At 40.9% G+C, this 27914-nt stretch overlaps 2 protein-coding genes across 2 annotated transcripts; both read left to right on the top strand.

The window, feature by feature from the left end:
- Window positions 1-1403: 1403 nt before the first annotated feature.
- cpm (carboxypeptidase M) lies at window positions 1404-13114 on the top strand (the record flags this gene model as incomplete). The annotated part of the gene is made up of 9 exons (XM_080491574.1): window positions 1404-1566; window positions 3612-3709; window positions 7513-7685; window positions 10319-10418; window positions 11661-11766; window positions 12106-12276; window positions 12374-12526; window positions 12604-12752; window positions 12851-13114. The coding sequence occupies 9 exons, from the start codon at window positions 1404-1406 to the stop codon at window positions 13112-13114; spliced, it is 1377 nt and encodes a 458-aa protein (XP_080347700.1).
- A 4936-nt stretch (window positions 13115-18050) lies between these two features.
- c25h12orf75 (chromosome 25 C12orf75 homolog) lies at window positions 18051-25467 on the top strand. Its single transcript, XM_080492340.1, has 6 exons — window positions 18051-18201; window positions 20132-20156; window positions 20269-20304; window positions 20866-20942; window positions 22602-22676; window positions 23681-25467. The coding sequence occupies exons 1-5, from the start codon at window positions 18132-18134 to the stop codon at window positions 22655-22657; spliced, it is 264 nt and encodes an 87-aa protein (XP_080348466.1). The 5' UTR covers window positions 18051-18131; the 3' UTR covers window positions 22658-22676; window positions 23681-25467.
- Window positions 25468-27914: the final 2447 nt, after the last annotated feature.

The following is a 27914-nucleotide window of genomic DNA, read 5'->3' as shown; positions in this document are numbered from 1 at the left end:
AGTAGATTTCAAGTGTGGAATAGAAGTGAAGTAAACCAGAATGCAGTTAGAATAGAATGGAATAGAATAGTTGAGCACAGGTTCACAGCTCACAGTAGGGAAAAACACAAGAGAAAATATAATGAATCAGAAAGCCCAAATTAAATTTAAACAAATTAAATTCTATTTCTAAAGAGTGAAGGTTTTCCTACGTGGGCCCCAGCCCCTCTAAAGTCTGCTTACGGCCCTGCGGGGAAATTTACTGACCTGGAAACACAGAAAAACGTTACTTATTTGTCAAATTTAGTCAATGATTTTGTTCTTTACAGCGGACAGTTTGAGAACGGACATCATTAGACTGTCTGATCACACACACACACACACACACACACACACACACACACACACACACACACACACACACACACACACACACACACACACACACACACACACACACACACACACACACACACACACACACACGCACACATGTGCGGGAATTACAAATTTTCACATTAAGAAGTATTTTTGAATTGTACTCATGCTTCCTTAAAATAATTTCACACCATGAAATCTGTTACTTCCACCGCTGAAAATCAAAGCTTTAGATCAGGGGTGTCAAACATAAGGCCCGTGAGCCAAAACCGACCAGCAAGAGACTCCAGTCTGGCCAAACACCAAGAAAATTTGGAAAAGTAAAAAAAAAAAACGAAACCTTGATTTCAGCACATTTTGAACCAGAAAGTTTAATTCAAACTGTCTTTATGTTAATATGTAATTTTCAGTAGTACTTATTTGGTTTTTGCAAATTTTCATCATGTATACTCTGCACCACAACAAAGAAAAACGTTAAAGGTTGAAGTCATCACAATTTCAATCAAGATGAAATTAGGTGGAATGGGACCCCTGGACTAACATGTGTTTGACACCTTTAACTCCTTAAACACCTTTAATGCCTTAAACTCAAAGGTCAGTTTATCATCTTTTTTTTAATATTTAGTCTCTTTAATCAAAGTGATACACCAAGAGTAAAGATGAAAGTATATGAGAATTTGGAGGTAAATACTTTGAAAATTCACTTTGAACTTGCTTAGCATTAATTTTGTAAGGTTTTTTTGACTTAATTTATTTATTTGAACTGGCAAATCAACTATGTACACGTTTGTTAACAATCCTATATAGAAAAATAAAGATTGATTTTTACATTCAATTAAGTATTTTTTGAGTTCTGAAAGTTCCGTATCATTGATGTTGTCATAATTAACACGGCCACTAGAGGGCTCCCCATGGCTTCTCCATTAGATACCTCCAAACCGATATAGATGCCGTATAATCTGGATGTTATCTGAAGTTACATCAGTTACTAGAAGGAAGATGCTCTATATTGTACTAAATACCGATGTGTTGCTCACCCGGCAGTGATGTCGACCCTCCTCTTCCTCGTCCTTCTCCTCGTCCTCACCCCTGCCTGGACTCTGGAGTTCCGTTACCATAGCAACCGTGAGATGGAGAAGTACCTCCTGCAGGTGAACGCGTCGCACCCGGACATTACTCACCTGTACAGCATCGGGCGCTCGGTCCGAGGTGAGTGACGCTTAAAGACGCAACCAAATAAATGAATCTGAGGCAAAAGTACTTCTAGATGTTTATATTGAAGAAATAGCGTATGTTTTTGTCGAGTATTTCTCTACAGGGATTGTTTGTATTTGAACTACTTTTGGAAAAACGTTTGTATATATTTTTGGATTAATGATGGACAAATTTTACATTAGATTTTAAACATATTTTTGACAAGTAATTACTGGCTTTCAGCACTATTTAAAGTTTGTATACAATTTTGAACAAGTTTTGGATGATTTTTCTGGGAATATTTTTGGACGAGTCGTTGACTAATATTACATTAATTTTACACCGGTTTTAAACTTGTATTGTACTGATATTTTGTACTATTTAGAATCATTTTGGGGGCATATTTTTGACTAATTTAAGATTGGTTTTTGGCACTATTTGAAGTTACTGTGACTGTACTCTTTTTAAATATATATCTTTAACTTTTTCTTTTACACATGACTTTATTTACTTTATTTATGACATTATTATAATGCAAATATAACATAGCCACTAAAATTTCAAACATTTTTATTTTTCCATAATATAATGTCTGATTAAATTCAATATTTAATATTTTCTTGAGTTACATTTTTTTTAAATTGCATGCGATGGTATAAGATAAAATTCGAGGATAAAATCAAAATAATTAAAATTTATGTGTAATAAATGTATGAACATTTTTGTATTTCAATGAAATAATCGTGAAAAAAACAACAGCTTTTTCCAATGTGAGAGCGCCACTTGTATATTATTGTTAATTCCTTGAAAGCAAATGTACCAAGCCTGATGCTGTTCTAACAGCTTTGCATAAGAGTATGACTCACTGACCTTTGACCTACATGGAAATAACTCCAGGTACGAGTACAGACGTACAGACGTACAGGTTTGACACTCTGTGACACAAATTCCTCTCAACGCTGCAGGTGAAGCTCCTCAATCTGAATTTTACATCACGAGCAGCCGGTTGGAGGCTCAGTGCTCACCTGAAGGGGAGTCCGGTGTCAGTCTCCATGGCAACCAGGACACTGACTCTGTGTGTGTGTGTGTGTGTGTGTGTGTGTGTGTGTGCGTGTGTGTGCGTGTGTTGATGTAATTGTATGACTAGACTGTAAAATAGGAGGCTAATTTAATCTGGGACGGCTTAATCCGGATGGTTGCAAACACACACACACACACAGTAATAATCCAGGCTAATCCAAGACGCCAGCTGGCCTTCATCCAACCTCACTGGAGCATTTTTGTGTGTCATCTGCTGTCATATTTTTTTTCCCCCCTTCGAGCTGCTGCGATGACTCGTTCACACTTTGCCGAGACAGTAAAGTGTGTGTGTGTGTGTGTGTGTGTGTGTGTGTGTGTGTGTGTGTGTGTGAGAGAGACTTGCAGAGACATGCAGAGCTTCATTCATTCAGTGTTCTGGTGGTGACGTGTGAGACAGACTTTCTTTCTTTCACCAGATCTGGTATGGCCGACAACGATCTAATACCTATCAGGTTCTGATCCAATACCAATCTGATACTGATCTCATTCCCATCCGAAAAAAATACAGATACCGATCCGATTCTGTTACTAATCTGATACTGATACCGATCCCATCTGATACAATCCGATATGGACCTGATACTAGTCAAATACTGTTACAATCTGATACCAAACCAATCTGATACCAATACAAACCTGATACCGATACTAATCTGATACCGATACCAATCTGATACCAACACAAACAAGTCTGAGGTGTTGACTTGGCCAACAGATTCCAGGAGAACATTTGTGGGATGTGCTGGAGGAACAAGTCCAACCGATCGAGGCTCCACCTCATGGAGTCCATATTGGCTGATTGGTGTAGAATCCATCAGTCGTGTCTCTGTGATGTGTTCATGGTTGTTGAATCAATATGTTTTATTGGGTGAATACATTCCGTGCGGCGCCTCTGCGGATTTTTTTGTTCGTAATGTGATGATGCAAGTTCAGAGCGTCACGGAGCCTCACCTGCTCTGTAACGCCTCCGCCCCCCTCAGGTCAGCAGCTGTGGGTGTTGGCTCTGGGCGCCAGTCCTCACCGACACACCGTCGGCGTCCCCGAGTTCAAATACGTGGCCAACATGCATGGAAACGAGGTGAGAGCGCACACACACACACCCACACACACACACACTCTCACATACCCACACACACCCACACACACTCTTGCACAAACGCACACCCACCGGGACCCCTCCCTGTTAACAGGAAGCAGGAATAAAAAGGAGACTAAAGAGATCAACAAAAGCCATTCAGAGGCAAACACTCTCCTTTGTGTGACGACGGCAGACTGCGAGGTGAGGTGTGTTTTTTCCCTCCGGTCCTAATGTACAAGAGGGCTGAGTCAACATGGACACACTGAGAGACTCCGAGAGACGTTGAGACACCCTGGGAAACACTGAGAGACTCGAAGTCCCCGTCCACAAAACGTTCTTTTTATTTCTCCCGGTCGTTCCTAAAAAAAAAAAAAAAGTTTCCCGTCCATGAAACATATTCAAAATGATGTAGTACATATGCCAGGCCTATAGGTGGAGCTGTAACGCTGCGACAGAAATGAACCAAAAACAGAGAAGACGACACGGGTTTTTAGCCGTTTTAGCGACGTTTGATTTGGAGGTCATGAGCTGTTTTAAAGTTTGAGTCCTCTTAGTAGCTGAAGCCATTTTATTTATGTTTGTAAAAAATGATCCAATATACTGACGATCAGCAAGGAAAATTCTTTCTAGAAGTTACTGCATTGGTGTATTTCATGATAATTAAATAAATATCAATCCTGATGCGTCGCTTCGTTACAAGCAACCAGCAGTGACGTTTTCCCTTTTTTATGAGGAAACTTTATAATAGTTTTTCTTGGGTTTTTTTTTTTCCTCCATGAATTGAAGGTTGATCTGCTCGGTTTGCACATTTAGCAAGAATGATGTCATCAGGATGAGAAAAACCGAGAGGAGAAGCGAGCTGAAGTCCAAATCCAAAGACAGAGAGAGAGTGTGACGCGATGCGTTCAAGTGCACTTTGCTTAAGTTGACGGTGAATTAAAGTCAGAGGGATGGAAAGAGTTTGGAGACCTCCGACCGGCGTGTGGTTGCTCTGGACGGCTCCATCGGCCTGCATGGAAATGTCCTTAAATAGACAAGTCACGCCCGGACACACACACACACACACACACACACACACACACACACACACACACACACACACACACACTGAGCAAACAGAGAGAGTCAGCCGAGTGTATCGGTCCAGAGGGAACTTTTCTCTGGATTCACACACACACACACACACACACACACACACACACACACACACACACACACACACACACACACACACACACACACACACACACACACACACACACACACACACACACACACACACACACACACACACACACACACACACACACACACACACACAGCGGGAATGTCAGCTTAATGAAAAACCAGTAAAGGTTCATGTGAGTGACTCCCAACAAACACGTTTCCTGTGTGACAAGAGGTTTGTGTGTGCGTGTGCGTGTGTGCGTGTGTGTGTGTGTGTGTGTGTGTGTGTGTGTGTGTGTGTGTGTGTGTGTGTGCGTGTGTGATCAGACAGTCTAATGATGTCCGTTCTCAAACTGTCCGCTGTAAAGAACAAAATCATTGACTAAATTTGACAAATAAGTAAGGTTTTTCTGTGTTTCCAGGTCAGTAAATTTCCCCGCAGGGCCGTAAGCAGACTTTAGAGGGGCTGGGGCCCACGTAGGAAAACCTTCACTCTTTAGAAATAGAATTTAATTTGTTTAAATTTAATTTGGGCTTTCTGATTCATTGTATTTTCTCTTGTGTTTTTCCCTACTGTGAGCTGTGAACCTGTGCTCAACTATTCCATTCTATTCTATTCTAACTGCATTCTGGTTTACTTCACTTCTATTCCACACTTGAAATCTACTTCAGGTCCTTCTACTTTCTTTGCTATTCTACTGTGTAACGCTCTGTTCTATTATATTCCACTTAATTCTATTCAGGTCCACTTACACATGTATTATATTCTTCTCTGTCATTCCACTAAATGTGGTTCTATTCTGTTTGGTTGTATTGTCTTCTATTTGATTTATTTCCACTCTGTTTGTTTTTGTTCTATTCCATTTCTTTGGAATCTATTTTATTCCATTCAATTCTGTTTAACCCTTTTCCATGACTCTTCTATTCTATTACATTCTATTCTAGTTTGAGTTGTGTGCGTATGATTTATTGTTACGACATGCCGGTCTGAGCGAGTATGAACAGGAACTGCAGGGTTTGCTGTCTAGTTACTTTTGAGTTACTTTTACACACACACACACACACACGCTCCGGTCTTGGTTTTGATCCCGGCTCAGGTGGTCTTGACTTCACCACGAGAAACCTGCTTGAACACTCAGCAGGCGATCCCGTTTTTAAAACGATAGCGGGGAACAAACCTCGGCGCCGGATCATAACGGAGCGCCACTGTGCGCCCGGTGTCCGTTTATTGTTGCCGCAGCCTTTAATTAACCGCGACACTATAGAATATCAGCACACGGATAATTGAAGGGTGGAAACGGGCGTTGTGTGTTTTAGTGACGGCAGCAGAGAGAAAAGACACAGTTTAGACGGCCAGAGGCAGTGCCTGTCTTAACGTGTGTGTGTGTGTGTGTGTGTGTGTGTGTGTGTGGGCTCCGAGCACACGCCGTTCACCTTTCCCATCCTTCTCTTTTTCTCACTCCTCAGGCTCTCGTTCATTCTCAAAGTCTCCCTTCTTATTTTTTATTTATTTATTTTTTAATTCCACTGTCCCGCGTCCAATAAAAAGTTGTCTCTTCCTCTCAGGGTGATTAAACAAAAAAACCAAGGAAACACAGCTGCTGACTCGTCTCTGGATCGCGTTTCGATTCCTCGCTGACTCACAACATCACTTCCACACCCACTGGTGTTTCCGTTTGGGGGGGAAAAAAACCCCCCCCAGGAGGAACAATGTCGGGTGGAGAGGAATGAACCAGAGTGTGAAACGCAGCAAGACAAAAATCGGTTCATGCGCTTGGCGCCAAAATAAAAGTTCAGTCTCAATTCACCATTGTGGGACAATAAAAGAATATCTAATGTAACATTCCAGTCGGGAAGCTCGCGGAGTTAGCCTCGAAGCGCGTAACACCTCGCTTCTGCTCTTGCAAACCATAGAATCACATCGTTTTTTCCTTCACTTTTTAAAACGGGAGCCGTGAAGCTGGTCGACGCAGGTGGCTATGCTAACGGCTGACTGATGAAGTCGGTTTCATACTCGATGGAAAAGAGAATAAAGTGTTAGCTGTGTCATACGTGTTGTAACATTTGATATATAAGTCACACCTGGCTATAAATCGCGGGAACAGCTAAGCTATGAAAATAGTCCGGAAAATACGGTAAATAAGCATTTTTGAAAAGTTGCATTATCCCCTGTTTCCACGGAGGCGGAGTGTTTTCAAAAAGTTGCATCTTCCCATTTCAATATAGCCGGAGTATTTTAGAAAAGTTCCACCTTGGGAACTATTTTCAAAAAGTATCATTTCCCCCCCATTTCCACGGAGATGTAGTGTTTTGAAAAAGGTTGCCCCCCCCCCCTACCGTTTCCACAGAGACGGGGTATTTTTGAAAAAGTTCCACCTTGGGGGCCATTTTAAAAAAGTTGCGTGTTCTGCGTTTCTGTTGTCATGGAAACGGACAGTCAGAATACAACGGTTCTTTGTTTTTTCACTTGAAAATGTTGTAAACGTGACCTTATAGCTTCTGCTCTTGATATCTGTCGAACAACTGTGAACATCGAATGCTGAAATTGTAAAGCTCACGGTTTTGTGTGTGTGTGTGTGTGTGTGTGTGTGTGTGTGTGTGTGTGTGTGTGTGTGTGTGTGTGTGTGTGTGCTTAGGCTCTCGGCAGAGTCCTCCTCCTCCACCTCATCGACGACCTCGTGCGCAGCTACAGAAACAACGAGACGTGGTCGGTGCGCCTGTTGAGGAGCGTCCGCGTTCACGTCCTGCCGACGATGAACCCCGACGGGTTCGATTCCTCCGACACCAACTGCCTGTACAGCCAGGGCAGGTACCACGACACACACACACACTTCAAACACACACGTCTGCTTGTTAAAGGTCTGCGTCGCTCCAGAATCGGAGGACCTCTACGAATCCCGGTGACTTTAACTGAACGTGGAGCTTTTTAAACAAGAGAAACACAAAGTAGTCTCCAGGGAGAAACTTGTTCCACTTCAGCGAAACACAAAGGCTTCCGACACCACACAGACCGGCTTGTTTGTTATGAAAAGGCGAAACTGTGCGACGCTCCAACGCCCAAAAAGACTTTGATTAACAGGAAACCCGCTGTAGATCTGCATCACACAGATCACAGCGTGGAACGGCGAGTGTTTAGTCTTCTCCCGCTGGACCGTCGGCGACTTTTCTATCAATCAAAGGTCAGCGAGCAGACAAAAAGCCATAATAAACCAAAAGTTATGCTCTAACACAATTACATGTCAACAAGTGATGACATAACAAAACGTCATGAGAGAATCTCATGGCATGCTAAAAACCAAACATCAGGTATCACAGTCCCCTGGGTTCCATCCCTTCACGGGATCAAGATCAGTTCTTTGTGTCTCTGTGATCGCTCTTAAAAAAAACGTCCCTCTTTCATCATCCTAAAAAAACCCTTCTGGAGGTTTTTCGCTTGTAAACAGTCGGTGTTTACGTGCCGCTTCTCGCTGATTCCCGCCGTGAAGCGGCTGTCGGGAGCTTCACACCTCAAGACGGCAGAATGCAGGTTGTTAGGCCGCTCCTGGAGAAAACCCCGCACCGGAGGAGGACGGATGTGTTGATGACGTGTTATCTGACTGACACTGGAGCACGAGGCCGTGTGTGTGTGTGTGTGTGTGTGTGTGTGTGTGTGTGTGCGCCCCCCCCCCATTCCTACATTATAAGTGAATCTGTTAGCAATTAGCCGTTAGCGACACTTGAATCTAATCTGATCCCGTCGGATCGTTAAAACTTTATCGTCAAAACAAATCTGACCTGTGATGTCGTCTCACACACACACGCACACACACACACACACACACACACACACACACACACACACACACACACACACACACACACACACACACACACACACACACACACACACACACACACACACACACACACACACACACACACAGCCTTTGATGACAAACTTTATTTATCCTCCATTTCACCAGAAGTAAACACGCCACTATAACTAATAAACTAGAACTAATATGAGAGTAGCGGAGGCAGTAAACACGACAACATAAGTGCATCGATGATTAAAAATACATTTCGAGCTCGTTTCTGATGCTGCAGGAAGAAAAGAATCTGTTTTCTCATGACCTCCGCTGCTGCTGTTTAAACTGTTTAAATAAAGAAACGTTTTCCTGACAGCGCAGAGCTTCCTGGAACTGTTCTCAGCTTTGCACGCGCACACACACACGCGCACGCACGCTGCGCCTCTAAACATCCTTTCATTCTAAAATAGTCACCGATTTACCTTTCTCACCCTCCAGGTGGCGCCAGCACGGCCCCGCTGAGCTCATGACCCATAACTGAAAACAATTAGTTTGACATTTCATTTCAGAAACAAACACTGATTTTACACCAAGTCTCACCTGGCCCAGATCGGTTTTCTCCAGCTTGTGACGGAGGCCTCCATCCTCAGACATGCGACCCCCTGGCTTTGTCCACGTCTCAGGAACTTCTGCCCGCGGTGACTTGATACGCTCTCGGAAGTAACCGGAGCGGCTCCTCAACCGGATTCTTTGATGAGTCTCACCGTCCTCACACAAAAGAAATGTCACCGCTTTTACGACCCTGCTCGCCAGGAGATTAATCAGGATCAGCTGGAAGTCCAAAGTAACGCCGTGACTTAGTCACTGGATAAAGGATGTGTTGTATTTTCTCCGATTGGGAAAAAAAAATTAGATCGTCTTTACGAAGCACCACGATCAAATTCTGGACAACCTGCGGCTCCTTTGTTAGACGTTGTTAGAATAATGGATCTTTTACTTCTTTCTCACTAAGTAACACTTGGGGTGAAGTGTGGCTGTAACGATGGCTGATGTACTAATATCGTCTGGCTGTGAGCTGATTTATACATTTAGTGGTTTCACTTTCATATGTATCGCTCTCTCTCTCTCTCTCTCTCTATATATATATATATATATATACATGTATGTATGTATAGATAGATATTAATACAAAACAATCATTAATAACGACATTAATGATTTAAGATTGGGGTGGGGATTGTTTATTGGGATATATATATATATATATATATATATATATATATATATATATATATATATATATTAGGTGTGTGCTTGAATGCTTGCCTATGTCCATATGTATTGTGTGATAAAATGCTAGATTACATAAGAGTTCACATATTTGAACTTGAGTTCATTTTCTGTGGTCGTCTGAAATATGACAAGTTAAATGCTTTTTTTTGTTTTTATTTAAATCACATCTCGTCTTTATCCGCCAACGCAAGAAGAAACTTCCACACGTTTGAAGTATTCTATAGACCTCGACAAACGCTCCGGAATCTCTTTTTGTCCGTTATGTTCAGTGGCTCGGTCCGTTTTATTCTGAAGTTTTTGTGACCCCCCCGCCACAGGCCCGGTTGTTTTGTTTGATTACGTTCCGTCCTTTCCCCGCCAGGTTCAACGCTAACGGCGTGGACCTGAACAGAGATTTCCCCGACGCCTTCGCCGGGCTGAAGAGGCGGCAGCCGCCGGCGGGGGGCAAGAGGGAGGCTGAGGTGAGTCACGGCCGGTAAATCGATAAAACCGCCGTTCTTTCAAATTAAAATTGAATGTGGATGATGATAATGTGAATGCCTCTGCTGGTGACCGCTGGTACTGCACCGTGGGGGAAACACGAGAACATTGTGCACACCGGGCACATTTTTAGTCGTGTGTGTGTGTATTTGCTGCTTTGTTTCTACAAATATTCCAAATGTTGAACGTGTTGGACCTGCACTCTAACAAAACCCAGATTTATGTATGTCTGTGAGTTGAGATAAGAAAGATGTTTGTTTGTTTATTAAATTTTTTGCTAAACTTGGAGAGAAAATGCATTCACTCAAAGCTAAAAGGACATTATAAAATAATATGATGCATTACAAGCTTCAGTCTTAAGAAGAAAAAAATGTGAATAATCGCAATTAATTACAGAAAATTGTGCGATTAATTAGCTAATTTTTTTAAATCAATTGACGGCACTACTTTTTATACAAATTTTCTTATACAAGACATGTGAGGAACTAATTTATTGAAAGAAACTGCTATTTGCGTTTTAAATCTATTGGGGTTTTTTTTAAACTTTGTTTTTGTTATTTCTCACAACAAACGAACCAACAAACAGAGCAAGGAGCGTTTTATGTTGACAGTCTTGGACATTGATCCTCCGGATCTTTCTTGAGTAAGACTCTTCCACGTATCTACGAGCTTGTTTGTTTGGAGTTTGCTCCTTTCAAGACACACAGCCTTTGTTTTCTCATTCAGTTCAGAACTGATCAATAAACAGGTCAACAAGGACTGTGATCGCCTGATGTTTCCACTTTTCCCGACACGTCTTTGTGTTGCATGTCTCAGCAAAAGTCATTTTGTAATGTATATTTTCTGAATTATTTCTGTCCACTCTGTGACTTTGTGGATAGCTGTACATTTTTCTTATAGTACAATTGTATTAGTCGTAAATATCTGTCTTATTTTGTCCGTTACATCGATGTAAAAATGTAATTCCAGGTGCATTATTATACTGTCCAATACTCAGAAATGCTCGGACACTCCTAAAAAATGTGAAAATGACCAGCAGATGTTTCCACATCACCACCAACATTGATCATACTCAAGCTTCTCACTTTGGAACTCTACTTTTTAAGGCAGTGAATGAAACTCTGACCTCTGCTGGTCGTTACTTGTATTTACAGTTAATGTTGTCATAGTCAAGAGTGAAATAAATAGGGTTTTTTTTGTTGTGTGTTTTTGTTGAATTCCAGACGACAGCCGTGATGAGCTGGCTGCAGAGCGAGACCTTCATTCTCTCTGCCAACCTTCACGGAGGAGCGCTGGTGGCCAGTTATCCCTACGACAACAGCAATGGAGGTAAAACAAACAAACAAACATAAACAACCTGCGCACACGCCACTGAGAAGGTTCCAAGAAAGAAAAAACAACAGTTAAAAAAGACAAACAAGCATTACTAGGAGTGTGGAGAGTTTTACTGAGTGTGTGAGCAGGCAGGAAAGAATATGGATGGATTGTGCCACCTGCTGGCAGCCGGCGGTACTGCAACATAGGTGGAAACTGCAGAAAACATTAATTTGTCATGTTTGTGTTTTATAGTTCTGCGTGTGTGTGTGTGTGTGTGTAGGTTGTTGTCGATTCTGAAATCCTACAAACCAAGTCTCCATGGTGTTGCCGTGTTTGTGACACTCCCCACAGGTCATGAGCTGGTGGGCGGGGCCAGCCTGACCCCTGATGATGACGTGTTCCTCCACCTGGCCAAGGTGTACTCGTACAGCCACGCCTCCATGCACCTCGGAGATCACTGCGGGGATGGACGACCCTTCCTGGACGGCGTCACCAATGGGTACCTGTGGTACCCGCTGTCAGGTGTGTGTGTGTGTGTCTATGTTTAAGTGTGTATAATCAAGTGTTTGTCTGTGTCTGTAATAGTGTGTGTGTGTGCGCTATACCGTGTGTGTTGCAGGGGGGATGCAGGACTATAACTACGTGTGGGGTCAGTGTCTGGACTTGACTCTGGAGGTGTCGTGCTGCAAGTTTCCTCCTGCTGCAGAACTTCCTGCTCTGTGGACGGAGAATAGAAAAGCTCTGCTGGCCTTCATGCAGCAGGTCCATCTCGGTCAGTTCCTCCACCCCGCCTAACCACCGCCTGTGGTAACACACACACACACACGCTGACCGACTTTGCGCCTGCAGGGGTCAAAGGTCGCGTGTTGGACGGCTCGGGCCTGCCGGTGCAGAACGCAGTGGTCGAGGTCAAAGGTCGCGAGAACATGTGTCCCTTCAGAACCGACCGACACGGGGAATATTACAGACTGCTGCTGCCTGGAAACTACAGCTTCACTGTGAGCACACACACACGCACGCACATGCACGCCATCAGTAGCGCCCTCGAGTGTCACACAGCCGCACACCCTGATCCGTCTCCACTTCTGTGTTTCAGGTGACGTATCCAGGCCACGAGCTTCTGACGGAGGCTCTCAGCGTCCCGTACGGACCCGAGAATTACTCCGCCATGACCCACGACTTCTTCCTGCGACGCGTCGACATGAGGACGGGCGTCCCGCCGGGGGACACCACCCAGTCCGACACGAACAGGATCTCCACGCTGCAGGAGACGGCCTGTGGCGCCGCGGCCGGCGTCACGGGGCGTGCCTGCGGCGCCGCACTCGGCCTGCTGGTGGCGCTGCGCTCGCTCATCGATTGATGCCGAGGAGAAGCAGGAAGCCGCTGGTTCGATTCCTCACCTGCAGAGAACAAAAAACGGGAAGTTCTTCAGAGGTTCCCGGACGGACACCGCGGGTTCGTGGTCCGGCGCTTTTGTTCCCGCCAAAAAGTGCAAATTGGCGGGAAACCGTTGGACTGCGGGGAAGTCTAGGCTAAAGGTTCCGCTTCCTTAATTCTTCACCAGATGCCAAGAAAAGTGGATGAAAAGAAACTTACTTCAGCACGTTGGAGTCGGCTTGTCCAGACGAGCAGCAGCTCACATCGGCTGCCCCGACCGGCCGCCATCAAACTGAGCAGGGAACCGGAGAAACCGACAGCGAAACGTCAAAATCGACGAGAGAGATCGAAATATCTGAGAATTTTTACAGTGACGATAATATTGGAGGAAAGTTTCATCATACGCTAGTTTAATGATATCAAATAATATTTTAACTCTAAAAGAAGAAAAATGTAGAAATCCTGGATGAAAGCTCATCTTGAAAATAACTATTGCTAAAAAATACTAATAGAATTTTTTATTTGCATATTTGTGGAAATATATATATATATATATATATATAAATATTGAAAGAAAAAAATCCAGAGAATTTATTATTGTTGAAATGTTTAATTTAAAGTAAAATTACATTTAATGAAGACTTTAATAATTTAATTTAAATTGAATCTAATAAAATTCAAAAACTATATAGTTTGAGTACTTAAGGGGAAAAAGGGGGGAAATATTAAAAAATAAAATGAATTTTTTTTATACGGCGATTGTAGGGTTGGATTTGTTGGCTGAATTTTAAAAGTGGATCAAAATAGTCCTTTCAATTTAAAAAAAAATACATTTCAGGTTCCATTGACCAGAGAGCTGGAGTTCAACAGATCAAATGTTTTTATTTGTTTTCAAGAAAATTTACTAAACTGTGCCTGTTACTCTTTATTTAGTTCACGTACTTCAATTTGATCAATAATTACAAATATTCTACATTTCCTCTGGTTTACTGGTGAACCTGTGGTCGTTACGTTGCACAGATTTTCAGTAAAGTTGATTTAACCTGTCATTTTTAATGCCTTACAGTATTTCTCATAGCGTCGGAGTCCTATTTTTATATACTTCATTTGGAAACTAAAGTTTTTTTTATACATTTTGTATCCAGACCATTTCTTACTATAGAAGATGATAGTGACGTTTATTTTTAGTTTATTTCTTGTGTCCGGTCTTCGTTCTGAACTCGCGCGACTCTGACATAAGAAGCAAAAAGAGACCTGTAATTGACGGTAGCTGGCGCCCTCTAGTGGTTGTTGACTGTATGACAGAAAGAATGGTGAAACCGCTCAGATTTGAGAATCACTCACTTAAAACCTGATTCTTCTTCCCTTAAACTTTTATGCCGCAATAGTAATAAAATACTTTTCATTCCTGAAGAGGAAGTTATCGTGCGACAAACTTTCCGTCTCCACCCTGAAAATATATTTTCGACCCGTCAAAACCTTATTTACAGAGACGTACAATCCGTCCTTCTTCGGCTGCTTCTTAAGTTGAGACGACTGAAGGCCGGGGCAAAGAACTAAACCTTTAAAGGTTCCGGGAGAAGAGCCTCAGTCTGAGAGCTCAGGAACAAAGTCCACAACAAAACCCAGGATTTATGTGTGTAAAGAGAGCGGGGAGCCTCTGGGGGGGTTCAGACTCTCACAACAGTAAACAGGTGGAGCGACCTTGATCCCGCAGCAGGTGGAGGGTTTGTGTTTGACGCTCTGCTGCTTGTAGGATTTGATCCGCGGATCAGAAGAAGTCGTCTCTGCCGAGGGAAGGAGGAACCCGTAGCCGCGTCCAGGTGCGCTTTTAGATTTAGCACTCGCTGTTTCGTTGAACAAGGCGCAACCCGGGTCTCGTTTATTTCTATTTCACGTTGTTTTTTGCCAACTTTATTAGCAAATATCGGATAATTCTGCATCTTCGGGGCTTTAACGGGTCAATAAAATGGTATTTGTAGTGTGTGACGGAGCGCTCCTGAGCGCGCCGTCATGCCCGGAATGGAGCGCTCTTGAACGCACCGTCATGCCCGGAGCGGTGCGCCTTTCCTCTCTCCGCTGGCGGAGAGAGCCGGTGCTGGGAGCGCGCGCACAGCGCTGTCAGTGTTGTGGGAAAGATCAACTCCAGAAACTGATTCCCGGGTCCCTGGACATGCTTCCCTGCTGTAGGCAAAGTAGGGTGCACACTCTTTGCCTACACGTCACACAGACATACACGTCACACGCACACACACACACGCACACACGCGCACACACACACACACACACGCGCTTACCTGTGGCTGGAACTGTCAAACGGAGGTACTTCCGGGTTCTCGGTTAAGAGCGCCTAGTGGCGCGCAAAAGGAACGGGGTTATACCATTATAGTGCGGATAATTGGTATACCCGGGTCTCGTTTATTTCTATTTCACGTTGTTTTTTGCCAACTTTATTAGCAAATATCGGATAATTCTGCATCTTCGGGGCTTTAACGGGTCAATAAAATGGTATTTGTAGTGAACAAAAGGCTTTTATCAGACATGAAGGTGAAGAAAATATTTATGTTGCCATCTAGTGGTCGTTTTAACAATGACGGCAGCAGCGTCGGTCGATAGGAAAACAATGTAGAGACTTTAAAGGTTCCGCTCAGGATGTTGAGTCCATTCTGAAACCAGCTGTAAGGTTTTCTTTTGTTTTCAAACCAAACTGTAACTTCATTTTAAAGTGTCTTTACTCCCGTCACCGTGGTCGCCGCTCATATTTTCCATAAATTGGAGTATTCTGTTGCCGTTCTCTGTTCTCCTCCATCACGCCGCTCTTCTGTTCTGTGCCGTGGCGCCGCGTCGGGACTGCAGGATTCAGTCTTTGTTGCCTTCTCCTCCTCTGACACGTTTCGATGTGAAACCGCAGAGGAAGCTCCCAGAGGAACTTTCATAATAAAAGAATTCCAATAAACCTTTAATCGGTTTCTGTGTTCATTTAAATCAAATTTAAAGAGAGATTAATAACAGAACACATAGCAAACTATATTGTGTAGGGCAACATGCTATACGCATGTTTGTAAGTCACGTTTTTAGGGCTGAAACAATAATTCTGTTTTGGTTTTAATCATATACTTTAGTTTGAATCTTTTTTTCACAATCTTTGAGCAGCGTTACCTTCGTCTCTATTCAAATAATCTTTTAGATGGTTGGCATTTTTTGTCTTTTTTTGTTGTTTTATTGAAATTATTTAGAACTTTTCAGAATCCTAAGTCTCTACAACTCTACTTCCAGCTGTATTTTGTATTAATTTTAATATTTTCACAGTTATACATATAGTATGGATATACAGATAAGATTATTTCCTCTTTTTTTTATTTTAATATTTTTTTCCCCCCATAAATAAATGATTCCCATTTTCTTTCAATTTAATTGGAATCTACCATCATTGAATTTCATAAAAACATGAACCATTGATATGAACCGTCGCACAACATTTAGTTATTTTCCCTATTTTATAAATAACTTTTTATTATCTCTTTATCACCAAAGGACTTCTGTATTTTTTGAGTCGTTCAAATATCATATATTCTCTGTTTTTGTCACATAAATTACGTATTTTTAACTCTCCTGACTAAACAGTGCCCCCCAGTGGTCAACTTTAGTCTTTACATATATAAAGTCCGCTCAAATCCTGTGAAGATTTATTTTTCCAGTCACGACTCATCAGTTTTAAAATTTGTTTTTACTTCACCAAAGACGTCCAAACTGTCCGTCTGTTTGGATCCTTTCATTTCTTTTTCTTTAATCTTATGAATTTATTTTTTTTAAAATCACATTCTGATGGTTTTTGTCTTTTTTCTTATTTTGTATTTCCCCTTCATTTAAAGTCTTTCTAGCTATTTTTGAAAACCTTTTTTTATTTTGGTTCGATGTTTGATGCAATATGTTCCCGCTATTGTCTCTTTGGCGTCATTTTGCGCCGGTTTAGTACATTTTTATTTACATTTCTGGCCTTTTTTGTTGCATTTGTTGATTTTATTCCCTCGGTCTTATTTTGTAGCTCTTTGTTCTTATTTTGAGCCTTTTGATCTGTGCTCATCTTTTATGATGCGTTATCTTTTTTCGTGCTTCCCTCCTATCTTTGTTTCTTTTTGTGATTTTTCATACCTCCCTCTATATATTTCTTATCATTTCCAACCTTCGTCGATTGTTTTACTTTGTTTTCTGATGCTTTTCTTCACTCCAGTAACATTTTGTGAATTTAATTCCAGCTTGGCGTCACACTGCTGCTCTTTGTGATCATTTAGTGTCTTTTTGGGGGGTGGGGGGGTTATTTTAATTTCGTTTACCGCCGCCCTCGTGTGTTTTCCTGACATTTTGTTGGATTGTGCGATTTTGTGAAAACATTTTGCAGTTATTGGGTCTTTTTTCTCCATCTTTTTGTGTTTGTATTCCATCTTACTAAGACGGTTATGTGCTTGTTTTACTGCGATTATGTCTCTGTGTGACTTTTTCTGGCCGTTTCATTCTCATTTCAGATTTTTTTAATAGATTTTTGTGTCACTTTTTGTCATTTTTCCATTATTCTGAGGTTGTTTTGACCAAACTTTGCATCATTTTTCACATTTCTGGTTACGCCGTTTGCCTCTCTGTGTCTCAGTTTGGCTCTTCCCGTTTTCCTCTTGCACATGTCTCACATGTGTGGTCCCCCCCCCCCTGACCTGGAGCTGCTTCATGCGTCCCTCTGATCCTTCTCGGCCATTTTTTTTTTTTTATGGCCAAAAATGTTCCAATTAAATCGATTCTTGGAGACTTTGATCTGCTTCTCTCGGACTGGCAGAGGAGGAGGAGGAGGAGGAGGAGGAGACCACACTTTTCACCTCCTCTTCCTCTCACGCTGTCATTTCAATCCCCCCCCCCCCCCCGTGCTCGCTCGCTTGCACACGGATGAAAAACAGCCACCTCTCTGGCTGCGCCGCTCGCCGCCGCAGGTTTAGTTTGGACTGGGCTCAGCGATGGGTTGTGGGAATTCGTCACCGGCCAACAGTGACAACAACAACAGCGGCAGCGGCTGCAGCGCAGGAGGTGAGCGATTTTCACCCCAAATGGGAACTTTTGTGCGTCTCCGGAGCCATTTTGCGTCCCGTTTTTGTGGTTGTTTTGGAGATTAATTTTAGTCTTTTAAATCCCCTGTGGTCATTTTTGTTCCATGCATGTTTCTTGTCATTTACAGTAAGTTGAGATCATTTCAGACTCCCTCCCGAGCCAATTTGCATCCCTTACATATAAGTCTTGGACCGTTTTGCATCTTTTCAATAAGACCGTGGTTGTTTACCATCTAATTTCGTGTCCTTATGAGGTTTAGTGTGCATTTGTGGCCACTTTGAATGTCACTCCACTGATCATTTTGCATCCCTTATTGAGATTATTTTATGTCTGTGTGTTCATTCGTCATCTGAGCTTATTTCCTTCAGGTTTATGGAATTTATTTGTGACATTTTTCTGACTTTATGGTTGTTTTGCATCTTTTTATGGCTCTTTTCTCATTTCACGCCTCTTCAGATGCATTTTTGTAATTATTTTAGATACAGTCACGGTTTTTTGCATCCCATTTTATTCTTTTTTAAATCCTACATTTGTGACTAATTCACATGTTTCTCCTTGTCATGTTGTTTGATCTTTTTGGTTTCGTCATCAATCTGAGTTTGTGGGTTTTAAGTTTGAGAATCTGTTTGATCATTTTCTGATAGTTTTTCTCATTCCCTGTCCTTTATATAGCCATTTTGCATCCCTTTGAGGTCAGTCTGCCGGTTATTTCACATAGATTTTATACACTTTGTAACCGTTTTATATATTTGTGGACATTTTGGATCCCTTTAGAGCCTTTCTTTTATCTTTTTATGATAATTAGTAATTCCATTTCATGGGTTTTGAAATTAAGGGAAATATTTAGGCTAATTTCAGTCTTTTGAGGTTTCCATCTTATTTTGGGTCTTTTTGAATCCCTTTGTGGTGATTTTGTATCTCTTAATGTCGCTTTAATGTCGTTTTCCAGTTGTTATGGTTTTGTGTGCTTTTTCCCCATGTCAATATCTTTTGTGGTTTACATTCATAAATTTATGATCATTCCCATGGATTTTTGGAAATGTTCAATTTTTCTCATAATTTTGCATCCCTTTACAAACTTTGGCAGACATTTTGCATCCCAGTGTATATGTTTTTGTAGTTCTACAAGTCATCTTTCATTAATTTGTGCCCTTTTTCATCCCTGTGGTACATTTTAAGTCTTCTGTGAGATGCTGTGAATCTCTCTTAGATTTTTATTTTATTTTTTTCATGAATCTCAATCAACTTATTTGGTATGATTTTATGGCCATTTTGCATCCCTTCATTGTGATTTCTCACCTTTTGTATGTTTTGTGATAACTTGGCATCCATTTAATATTACTTTTAAAGCTTTGTTTAGATATTTCTCATATTTTTAATGATGTTTTATTAATTTTGAGGGCTATTTTGCATCCCATTACCATTGTGCATAGCTTTAACGTCACATTTAGTGGTTGATATTCACTTTGGAACTCAATTTGTATGTCATTCTGGTTATTTTGCATCCCGTTAAGGGCTCCAAATAAAGAAAGATGTTTACCTCATCATATTTTTTTGTATTGTTAAGTAAATTTTATGTATTTTCTCCATTTTTTTGTATTTTTTTAATGGACATTTCTGCTCGTCTTTCATCCTTATTGGGTCCTTTATTTCCTTTTACAGGTCTTTCTTTTGCCTCTCTTATTTCTGTGGCTTTCTTTGCAGATCATTTTGGTTGTTCAGTGTCTCTCTCGCACGTTTTCATTTACATTTCAAAGAATTCTGCAGTTTTCTGAGACGTTCAGGTGCATCTCGTCACTCTCAGACAGAAACATGAGGTGTGGCGACTTTTTCAAAGATAAGATGTTTGATTCGGGTGTGAAAATGTCAGATTGAGGAGACGTGAACCGATGTTCTTCCCTCTCGTCAGGTCGGACGGAGTTTTCATCAAAGCTGTGAGTCTGATTCTGCTTCATCCGCCAAACACGTCGCTCACGTTTGACCTTCTTCTGATGTTCCATCAGACTTCAATGCGTGTGTGTGTGTGTGTGTGTGTGTGTGTGTCAGATCAGACGCGTCGCTGCCAGAAGACGATAAACGCAGGTGAGTCATTTGTGACTTTCAGAGCGTGAATACAAAATCTGTTTACTGAATAAAACTCAAATGAGCGCGCGCGTGTGTGTGTGTGTGTGTGTGTGTGTGTGTGTGTGTGTGTGTGTGTGTGTGTGTATCTTTTGTATTTTTGTGTGTGGACATGCATTTGTCTATGTGTTTGTGTACCTTGTGTATTTTTTCATGTATCCTGTATTTGTGTGTGTGTATCTTTTGCATCTTGTATTTTGTGTGTGTCTGTATTTTTTGTATTTTTGTGTGTGCATGTGTCAATGTGTTCGACGACCTTTTATTTTTGTTTGTATATTATTTATTTGTGTGTATCTTTTCAATTTTTTTATTATTTATTGCACAAGCATGTATCTGTGTTTTTTGGGTGTATTTTGCATTTTGTGTGTTTTGAATTTTTGTGTGTGCACATGTGTCTGTGTATCTTTTGTATTTGTGTATTTTTTGTGTGTGTATCTCTTGCATTTTGTCTGTGTGTGTGTGTGCACGTGTGTGTGTGTGTGTGTGTGTGTGTGTGTGCGTGTATTTTGTGTGTGTGTGTAGGAACTATGGAGGTGTGTATGTGGGTTTACCGTCGGATCTCAGCAGCGTTCCTCAAGTCCAGATCGGATCTCTCAGAGGTGACTAACATTTTTCCAGGTCTGTGGTGAAAAACCGACACAAAATTCTCATATTTACAGACGTGACAACGCACACACGCAGTGAACGACCAAAAACACTCACAAAATCACCACAATAAAAATCGAAAAGAACTGAAAGTGACACCAAATTAACAAAAAAATCGATCCAAAGACAAACTAAAATGGAATTCGACTCCCAAATCAGATGAAAAACGACTAAATAACTAAAATAATCCGCAAGTGGTTTTAAACTCGGACGGAATGTGTCAAAACTGAATATACAGTACAACAAATCACAACTGAAATCGGTCAGAAACCCACTAAAATAGACGGTGAAGTTACTAAATCTGGATGTCGAATGAAGAAAACGGATGTTTATGAGGAGACGGGGAAACACACACAAACACACTTCCTGTTAACTCTGCGGGGTCAGAAGATCCTGGGAGACAGAAACACACACGCTGGACAGGAGAAACCGCTGCGTGAAAACGACCGACAGAAAGAAAGAAAATGACCGAAAAACAACCAAAATCAGCGTAAAATGGAGAAGAAACCTGCAAAAAGGTTCTGCACCGTGAGGGCAGAGACACAAAATAATCCTGGAAAAGATTGAAAACCAATAAAAGAAAAGTGTTTAAGAAGCCAGACGAACCACGTGTCAGACAAAAAAGGATTACCAAACTGAACTACAAAAACAGCGACACAAAATGATGCAGAATATGATGCAAAACCAACTAAATAAGATCCAAAATGATCTCAAACAACCAAAATCACATGTTAAAACTAAATTCTGTGGCAAGAAAATAGGAGAAAATAAAAGGAAATATCAGGCACAACAGTTATTTAGCAAAATTAAGGTTCCAAAATGCTGAAATAAGTCGCTCAACAGACATAAAACAACCATAACCAGGAACAAATGACCCACAATCAAACAAAAATGACGTTAAAAAAAACACAAATCTAACACTAATAGCCAACAAATAAATCAAAAACCATTAGAGACATCTAGAATCTGATAAAACATGAACATAACTTACAATAAATGATAAAAACAAAAGGGTGCAAAAATGTAAAACTACTAAAAGGAGAATAAAAGTACACAAGTAAGTCTAATTAAAAAGTAAAATAATTAGAAATTGATGAAAAAATCTGACAAAATGACCACAAATAAACAAAATCCAGATCACAATTATTCTTTAAGGTACAAAACCACCACAATATCAGACTCCAATTTATACAAAATTTGACCAAAACTTCTTAAAATCCGGTGATCTGAGGCAAAATGGCCAAAACAGACAAATTTATACCAAAAAATGTGACTTTAATTGGCTCAAAATAAACATTCTGATTCAAACTGACAGATATCTAAACAAACATTTAATGTAAATCAAACGCAAAATGACAAAATTAAGAAAAACTTGGAAAAAATGTGGAAAGGTGCTAAAAACAAACGAGTTATGCCTGAAAAAAGATAAAATCAGATGCTAAACGGTACAATAGCACCACTGAGTCTCCTAAAAAGATCAAATCCAACTGAAAACAACCAAAATGATCAAAATTGGAATCAAAAGGACATGAGCTAGAGACGAACACATTCAGATCCGTAGGAAGCAGAAGCAGTGGAGACTGAGTGTTGACGGACGATGTGCTGCTCTACAGAGCTGAACAGAGACTCTCTGTCACTGAGGACGCCGCTGTGGGGGGACGGACTGTAACGCGGAGACGCTGCTGGACGTGAGTCAACGAATCTCCGGGCGCCATGTTTTCGCCGGCTCACGAAACGACACAAGTACAACCCGATTTACGTCTCGTTCGATAGCGTCCGCTGCACTAAAGCGCTAAATTAGTCTGATTACCGAACGTTAGGGAAGCAACCATCGGGGGCCGACGCGGCTGTTAGCCGCCTTCTACCGCGTTTCTAAATCTGCTCCCCCGTCCCCCTTCTCCACTCTCAGCCAATCACATGCCAACGTTCAAGTGACACAAACGAATGGCAACTAACAGAACACCGTCATTTAACAATAACATTGCAAAGTGGTGTTGGCGAAGGAATACGCTCTACCGAGTAACTGTTGTAGTTTTATAATGAAACTGACGGAATGCTAATCTCGCGGTGATCAGGTGAGTCTGGGAGCTGAATTGACGGAAAAAGCTATCTAAGCTAGTCTGACACCGATTGTTCCGTTAACGCAGTTTATTGAAATGTTGGCGCGACACTGCCCCCTGGTGTTTCAGCCAGGCGCGGACATCCTCCCCGTCCCAGGAGAGGAGGAGCTGGACGCTGCAGTTCAGAACGAGAACGTTTTCCAAACTGTCACAGAGAACGGAGGCTCACCGTTCTACTCCGACGTCTGGTTCTCGATGCGCCTTGCCTTACCGTACAGCGAAAAATGTCCTGTGGCGAAGCTAGAGTTAAAAAAAATAAAAAAATAAATAAAAAAAGTAGTTCTGTAATGAAAAAGTCCCGGTACTAAGCTAGTTGTACTTGTTCTTCCTTGTTTATTCGACATACATTTGTTTGTTAAAATAACAGATTTAGTTTGTTTTAGTCAGTTTGCATCGCATGTTGTTGCTGGATTTGGTTGTTTCGCGTGTTTTGGCAGCTCATTTTGATCGATTTTTGTCAGTATTGTGTATCGCTGCGATCATGTTACATCAATTTACTACATTAATTCCATTGTATTTTGCTAAATTCTCAGTTCAAAATGAAGTAATAAACTTAATTTGTTCTCCTCCAGGCGAATGAAGCTTCAAGAGGAAACTCGACAGCTTTTTCTCAGCTGATTCAGCCGAGCTCTGAGTCACGGCGTGGCCCCGGCAGCACCGCGGGGGGGGGGTACCGGGGCCTCAGGGGGGTCGTGGTGGAGCGGTTATTAAAATACCATGAACAGGTTTTCACGACGCGCTTCTCTCGGCCGACTCGGAGCTCGTCGGTGTGAAGAAACGGTCAAAAGAAATGCTGGGAAACTGTGATAAATGTACACAAGTGTGACACGTTTCTCCGCTTTCTTGATAAATCTCACGACGCCTGTTGATTCTCTGTTCAGTTTCAACAATCTCGAGTTGCCATGAGGTATGAAAACCTTTTAACTTCAATAAATCATGTCTTATCCCATTAAAACATGTTGTTCCAGGCATGTTCATTTTTTTTTAAGTGTGGATTTTGTACATATTCGACCTTCAGCTGGCGCCATTGCACCATATTTTGTTTTGCTCCTTCTTGGTTGATAATGGGAAAAAAAAAAGGATAGAAACGACAATCTTAGCTGGATTTGGATGTAATTTAAAGTCCGAGGTAAACAAACTCAAGAGATTTGGAGCAGATGTTTGTAACGCGACACCTCTGTCAGTCAAACACAGTAGTAATGATGGTCATTCTGTGGTGCTGTAGCAGCGTTCTGTTGTCATACAGTGACATCTAGTGGTCACAAGTGGTAGGTACCACTATATTTTTTTATACGGGTCACACGAGCGCACAAATGACAATTTTTTTTTAAAAAAAGGGGTCTTTTACCACAGAAAATACGGTAATAGAGACTAAATTGCGCCACTAAAGATGTAAAGTGCCCATTTTCCTTTCAATGAGTAAAGAAACTAATCAAGTTTCTTTGCCTGGAAGTTCAGCGTCAACTTTTAAAAGTAAAAAATGAGTCCGTTTATATTTTTCAATAATCGAGTCATAACAGTAGAAATGTTTTGCTCCCAGTTTATACGAAAGTCGTCGTCACAGGGGGCCGTATTTATTCTCCTAAACGCGGCCATTCTGCTCCAGATACCTCGAGAAAAGCTGCAAACTCTTAAGTCTCCCAGCTTGTTTCCTTCCCAGCCTCATTTGAGTCCGCTAATAAAAAATGTTTTGTCCCCGCGGAGCTGCGACCTGCTCGTTCTTGTCTGGGCTCCTCCGGGGGTTCGAACGCTAAGTGGCTCCTGCTGTGAGCCCATGTCCGCGTTTCTAATGAGGCAGCAGAGATTCTCTCCGGGGCCGCGCTCACGAAACTTCGCTTCAATCTAAGACGCGTGTCCCTGCATTACGGATGTACATGATCGCCAATTTGCTCCCGAATAATGCAGTTTGATTTAAAGCGCTGCAAGTTTTGGGCCAAAACAAGAAGAAGATAAAAATCTCTGACTCAATGAAATCAAATGATTCACATAAACACAAACTGCAGTTGTTTACGCTTAAAAGTTCAAGTTCAAACGGGACAAACTGAATGAAAACTGAGCATAAATGTGGAAGAAAAGTCTTTTTTGTTAAACGAAATGTACAAAAAATTGTCAATTTCTGCGTTTAAGTTGAGAATTTTCCCCAATTCTGTTATATTCCAATGCTGTTTTTGGTTTTTTCGACAAAAAAAATGACAAATATGTCAATAGAGTGGCCCAAATGAAACAAAACGTGGCCAACTTACTCAGAAACGTTCAACTTTGACTTATTTCACTTTTATTTCTTGTCTGCATCAGTTCATCACACCTGTGAACGTCTGCTTTTCAAATGTTATCCCTTTCAATAAATATGAATGATCCCAAAATGTTTGTTTTTGTGTTGACACACCTCATAACATATACTGTGCCGCAGACGACATCATTTTTTTGGAGGGCGAGAGGAAGCTGAAAGTCGACAGGTGACCTGCTACTGAATGAACGGGGGAAAGCCCGGACTCCCAGGTACTCCATTGGTTGTGGGAAATACTAAAAACTGTAATAAATTAAGAAATCGCATTTCATCCTACAGATAAAGTGAAATTTGCACGTCTGCGCTTCAAACATGCACAGTTTACAACTCTAAATCCCTAAAATTTATAAAAACATTATGAGAGCAAGACACTGCTACCCTCTAAACTTCAAGCAACACATATGTAGCCTTAAATGTTCACTTTCTAAAACATGCACCAACATGAACCTTCCATACTCTTTGCATAGAGTCAATTTTCACACTCAAAATTTTGACCGTGCAACCTTTTTTTTTGTCCTGACCAAAACTCAATATAATCAGCATATTTTATTCATAACCACAAGCATCAGTTTTAAGTGTCACTAAAGTACTAATACAAGGCAAAATGATCCTAGCAATGGTAAAAAGGTAACAACAAAGCACCAGCAAGAATAAAAATCACCAGTAATAGTTACAAAAGTGTAAATTAAGTACTAGTAAAGTTAAAAAGGGATCAATAAAACACCAGTAATAGTGAGATATTATCAATACAGCACCAGCAATAGTTAAAAGTATCAATATAGTGCCAGCAAAAGTAAGGGTTAAAAGTTCCAGTCAAAGTTATAAAGGATCAATAAAATACCAGTAAGGGTTAAAAAGGATCAATAAAGTACCAGTAAGGGTTACAAAAAAATATCAATATAGTACCAGTAAGGGTTAAAGAAATATCAATATAGTACCAGTAATAGTGAAAAACAATTCATAAAGTACCAGTAAAAGTCAAAAGATATTGCCAAATTACTAGGAAAAGTTAGACAATATCCATAAATCACCAGAAATGGTTAAAAGATATCAAAACCCTACCAGCAATAGTGAGGGAAAAAATATCCATAAAGTAGTATTTTCGAAATAACTTTTTAATATTTAACATAAACATTTCTCAGATTTCTGTAAACTCAACGCACGTTCGGCCATTGACGGGTTAATACCGTTACCTGGCAACGCCGCGTGGCTAAGCTAAAGCTAGCAGACAGTGCCGCGCGTTAAACAAACACGAGATGGAGTTTTGTCAGCTAACCGACTAAATCACGGTCCTCAACGACGTCTTTAGCTTACAAAGACTGAAGTTTAAGTAAAGAAAAAGTAATTTACCTTCAGTTGTAGCGACTTGACACACCGGAACTGCTAATCCGGTTGAAAGGGTGTGCGTCATTTTTAAAGGCTCGGCTATGCACGCGGACACTTCCTAAGTGTTCCTTTTTTTTTTTTTTTTTTTTTTCATATATCTGATTTTTAATTAGTTTTTCCAGACATTTCAACACATATAAAAAATACAGTTACAAACTTTAAGGACAAAAATCTATCTTCACTAATTTGAATTTATCTATACACACACATCTATTTACACATGTGAACGCATATACATACAGACTCGTTCGTCACAATGAGCCAACACAAGACATTCCTATCAAATTCTTGATATCCATCATTCAACCCGCCGAACATTCAGAATTTATTTCGTGAAAATTTGGATTTTCTTTTTTTGATGCCAGGACAAGAAGACCATATCCGGAGGAGCAGCCAGCAGTTCCACCAAGTGACCAGCAGAGGGCAGCACCGCATCAGAAAACACTCCAAACCCAAAGTCTACCCGTTTAACACTGACATGGCACTGAGCATGCAGTTTTATTTATTCAGACAGACTTGTTCCAAACAACAAATGATTTCAACCGTCACACAAAACCTCTGAAGAAGAGAAATTGACTAGTTTGATTATTAACTATACTTCGTGTAATACTGTCTTGAAGCAATGCAGGTGTTATTGTTAAAACTATTACTGTATCGCTTCACTCTATAATATCTAGAAGGATTTTGCCAATACATTTTCATAATCACTCACTATCATCCACTATCAACGACCACATTTTCCCTAAAAACTAGAACTGGTCAATTGATACATAAATGAAAGCAACATGTAATTATAAAATTACTACAAACCGACTTTCACCGGCAAAAACTCGGAGTACTTCCTCGCAATTATGGAAAAAAAACACAAACAAAAGGGAAATCAGAAAAACCGACAAAATGCTGCAGTGAGAACAAAGCTAATTATTTAATAAGAGCAGGTGAGTGTAGCTGTGTGCCTCTTAAGTACACATGAACACATTCCAAGTTGTTGCATCTCATTTTCAGACAAGAGAGACATTTTTCTCCCTTTCATCTTCTTTCTTTTCCAAATGTCTCTGTTTTTCTTCATTTGCCCTTTTCTTCTTCTTTTTTCCTTTTTTCTTTTTCCCCTTTTCTTTTTTTCTCTCTATTTT

This window comes from Lipophrys pholis (assembly GCF_963383615.2).
Source record: "Lipophrys pholis genome assembly, chromosome: 22".
In the NCBI taxonomy this organism is placed as follows: Eukaryota; Metazoa; Chordata; class Actinopteri; order Blenniiformes; family Blenniidae; genus Lipophrys; species Lipophrys pholis.
The sequence above is the reverse complement of the archived record's forward strand: the minus strand, read 5'-3'. Positions and strand labels throughout refer to the sequence as shown.